Source organism: Petaurus breviceps, unplaced genomic scaffold, assembly GCF_028583685.1.
Source record: "Petaurus breviceps papuanus isolate PSGF00001 unplaced genomic scaffold, PetGlider_PUasm1.0 139, whole genome shotgun sequence".
Lineage (NCBI taxonomy): Eukaryota > Metazoa > Chordata > Mammalia > Diprotodontia > Petauridae > Petaurus > Petaurus breviceps.
Window position 1 is genome coordinate 22,600,304 of NW_027185697.1, and position 4,249 is coordinate 22,604,552.

Below are 4,249 nucleotides of genomic sequence, written 5' to 3' on the forward strand. Positions count from 1 at the left end.
GGCTGCCTTCAGTGGAAGATTGTTTCTCTCTGTCACTTTGTGGGTTCAGTATCTCTAAACTTTGTTTAGAGTCATATTTTATAGGTAATAGAGGTGGTTTTGAGGGGAGCTCACTGAATTTCCTGCTTGTACTCTGCCATCTTGGCTCCACCTCTATTCTGTTTTGTAAAGTGTTATTTTCTTCAGTATTTTTTGTGCCTCCTTTACCAAATTATTACTTCCCAATTTTTCCTCTACCTCCTTACTTGGTTTTAAAAATTGTTTTTGAACTCTTCCATGACCTTAGAACAATTATTGTTTTTCTTTTAGGTTTAGATTTAAATTTAGGAATTTTGACTTTGTTATCTTCTTCTGAGTGTGTATTTTGATCTTCTTGGTAGCCATAGTAACTTTCTATGTTTAGAGATTTAGGTTTTGTTTTTGTTGTTTTGGTATTGGTTTGCTCATTTTCTAGCCTATTTCTTGACTTTTAACTCTAAACTAAAATGGGGTTTTGTGCCTTTCCCTGCGGCAAGATACAGTCCTTGCTGGCGCTGGCACCATGGGCCGTCATCCTGCCCGCTGTTATAGGTACTGTAAAAATAAGCCATATCCGAAGTCCCGTTTCTGCAGGGGAGTTCCTGATGCCAAGATAAGAATCTTTGACCTTGGTAGAAAGAAAGCGAAAGTGGATGAATTTCCATTGTGTGGCCACATGGTGTCAGATGAATATGAACAGCTGTCATCTGAAGACTTAGAGGCCGCTCGGATCTGTGCCAACAAGTATATGGTGAAGAGTTGTGGCAAGGATGGCTTTCATATTCGTGTGCGGCTACATCCTTTTCATGTCATCTGCATCAATAAGATGTTGTCATGTGCTGGGGCTGATAGGCTCCAGACTGGCATGCAGGGAGCCTTTGGGAAGCCCCAGGGCACTGTAGCCTGTGTGCACATTGGCCAAGTTATTATGTCGATTCGAACCAAGGTCCAGAATAAAGAACATATGATTGAAGCTTTGCGTCGAGCCAAGTTCAAGTTCCCTGGCCGCCAGAAGATCCACATCCCCAAGAAATGGGGTTTCACCAAATTCAATGCTGATGAGTTTGAGGATATGATAACTGAGAAGCTACTCATTCCTGATGGCTGTGGAGTTAAGTACAACCCCAGCCGGGGCCCCTTGGACAAATGGCGGGCACTCCACTCCTGAGGGGTGTGTGCTGTGACGTCTACCTTTTTGCAGGCATAAATAAAGTAGACATGTTACCTTCTAAAAAAATAAAATAAAATAAAATAAAATGGGGTTTTGCTTCCAGTGTGGAGGGCACACAATTCCAAACTTAAAGGGTCTTGTGCAGCTGTTTTCAGAGGTAATTCTGGGGACCTGTAAGTTGTTTGCTTCTTCCCAAGTGGTATGATCTAGGGAGAGGCTTGTTTACTACTCTCCTGTATTTTGCATTGCTTTTCAAATCACCACAAACACTTTTCAACCTTGGAACTGTGACCAGGTTCCCTACTCCTCTGCAGCCATAAGTTCTACAATTCTAGTTCTCCTCCTCACACTGGGAATAAGACCCAAGACTTCCGACAGAGTCCTGGTGCCAGCAAAGGGGGTCCGGTAAATCTTCTGCCTCGTTGTCTGATCCCCTTACTATATGTGGGCTTAGAGGTCTGGATACCACTGCTGCTATCACTGACTCAGTCTCCTGAGGCTTGCTCTGGGTTTACTGGGGGCCAGTTGAAACTGGTGTGGCCTGGGCTGGACTGTGCTACTCTTCTACGCTGGTGCAACAGACCTTTCTTGCCAACCTTCTAAGTTGTCTTGGGTTGGAAAATGGTTTCATTCTATCTTTTGTGGCTTCTGCTGCTTTAAAAATATTTAGAGTCAATATTTAAAGGTATTTGGAAGGGTTTAGGGAAAAGTTCAGGCAAGTCCCTGACTTTACTATCCCATCTTGACTCTGACTCTACATGTTTAAATTTGCAAAGTGCTCTAAAGAAATGTTCCTATTTGGGCTTCACAACAAGCAAATGTAGGAAATGATATTATCCTTATTTTGCATGTGGTAGCATTGTGAACTGAAGTTGACATTAGATCCAGGAAGACTTGGTTTCAAGTCTCACCTTTGATATTTATTGCATGTGAGACATAAGATTAGGCACTTCTCAGTTATCTAAGGATTTCTCTATATTACTCTTTAAAGGGAAGGTGCCAAGCTATACTAATAGAGGGAATTCTTTCTACCAATAATTTCACAGGTTGGATCCTTATCTTTATTTTAATTGTAGAATTTGGGTGGTATGATACTGTATGGCACCCATATAGATTTTGTGTCCACATAGGTCCTTCTTGATTTGATGCATAGGGAGTAACGAAGAAAAATCTTTTGTTTCCTCCACTGAACCTTCTCCAAAGGAAGTCTTTGATGTCTGCCAATAGGGAAAGGAAGATATTGCTACCCAGAGAAAGGACACTCCTCTCTTCAGAGAAATGGAACTGAACTAAAATTATCTCTATCTACCCTAAATCTAACGGCAAAGTTATTATTTTAGGGGAAACAAAATTTATTTTTAAGCAGAATTTTTCATTGTTTTCCTTTAACAGAGAAGGATTACCCTTAACTTTACATTCAAGAATTCAATCCCTTCTGAGCAATGCACATTCTATAATAAGTACACAACATACCAAATAGCAAATTGACCCATTTTACTAAGCTAATAGTTAACAGAAATCAGAGTAGGTACCCAGATTTGCCTATATTAGACAAGCATAGAATGAAAGAGCTCTCCCAGTATGAGAGATGACCAGGAGTGATAATATCAGATCTTGCCCAAAAAGGAAATTACTCCAATGTAAGGTAGAGATGAGTATATAAGTTCAAATTGTTGGCTATTCTACATACTGGCTGTATCCCAGAATTTTTCTCTCTCTTCAGGGACCTGGAGTGAATTTGGTATTTATTGTATTTTTTGAGAAGACTAGGAATTCTTTTCTATCAAGCTCAGTACAACATTCGTCACACAGGTATGGAGCATTGAATAGTCAATTTTCTCCATTTATAAATGGTCTTTACACTATGCCTTGTATGGATGAGCAATCAAATTAAATGAGATAAAGTGATTTGCCAAAGAATACACAGCTCTAAAACATAGTTAAATAGTGTTTGGAATCTAGACTCATTCCAAGTTCGTTGCTCTACACATTGTAAGCATGTTGCCCTTATGTAACAGGGTCATGTGCAGAAATCATAGATGAAACACATTATGTCCTAAGGTTGTAATTTTGATAGATGGGTTCTAATTTTGGAATAAACAAAGCACATTGTGGAAGAAAAGTTACCACTCAAGAGGTTTGGGTCCAAATCTTAGGCTTGGCACTAAATGTGTGTGACCTGGAGCAGAAACATAGCCACCATGGGATGACTGGTGTTTGGTCCCAATAAGCATTTGGTGTGCATTTGTTCCTCATACTCATTATATATTTTGTGTTGGGGCCAGAGTAGATGTGAAGAATAGAGAAGAAGGAAGTGACTAAGTATCTTCCTATGTAATGCACTTGAATTGAGGGGCATTTGAGGGAAAAAAAAATATCCCCTATTTCATCACACTTACAGCCCTACTGTGGGTTCCAGGCAATCTTAGAAAGGTATTATATTGGTCCCATCTCACAAAGTGTTAATTGAAGGTTCTGTTTCTCTAGTGAGCATTGGAGAAACTTTTAAGCTGCTACAGAGCACCCTTTCAGATAACACATTTAAATAATATCACCATAAACAGCCTCTCAGACAAAGCAAAGCCTGGAAGAAATAAAAGGTCGTGTTTAAATAGACTGATTGAATATCACCAGTTAAATGTTGCTAGACCTAATGATGCAATAAATATCACAGGCAAGTTACCAAGCTCTTCCAGACTTGATGATCAATGAATTCCATTTTCCCCGGAAAAATTGAGCCTCATTTTCACACAATTGCTAGTGGCTTATGGGACCATTGAAAAAGCTCTTAACTTTTACAGAGCTCAGTAAGTTCAGACAATTCTCTTCTCCATAGCCATCAAGAAACTCCCAAGTCAGCAAATAAGTACTTTATGTCCCTTTGACTTCCTTTGAAAGTCAAATATTTGACCATGTTGCACTCATTTCTCAACACTGGCTCCTCATAGCATCTGTCCCTGGAGACTAGGGAGTGCAAATGGCATTGTACCTAATTGTTAGAAGAGGAAATTAAGGTTCATGGATATCGAACAATTTGCCCAGAAGCACTAGTAACCATCA

At 39.8% G+C, this 4,249-nt stretch overlaps 1 protein-coding gene across 1 annotated transcript; it reads left to right on the forward strand.

Annotated features, from left to right (window-relative positions):
* The first annotated feature begins 497 nt into the window (after positions 1-497).
* On the forward strand, positions 498-1,275 carry LOC138145432 (large ribosomal subunit protein uL16-like). The gene has a single exon (XM_069067054.1). The coding sequence runs from the start codon at positions 542-544 to the stop codon at positions 1,184-1,186; it is 645 nt and encodes a 214-aa protein (XP_068923155.1). The 5' UTR covers positions 498-541; the 3' UTR covers positions 1,187-1,275.
* The last annotated feature ends 2,974 nt before the right edge of the window (positions 1,276-4,249 follow it).

Bases quoted from the DNA above. Each gene is read 5' to 3' on its own strand.
- LOC138145432 (XM_069067054.1), top strand. From the start codon at position 542: ATGGGCCGTCATCCTGCCCGCTGTTATAGGTACTGTAAAAATAAGCCA.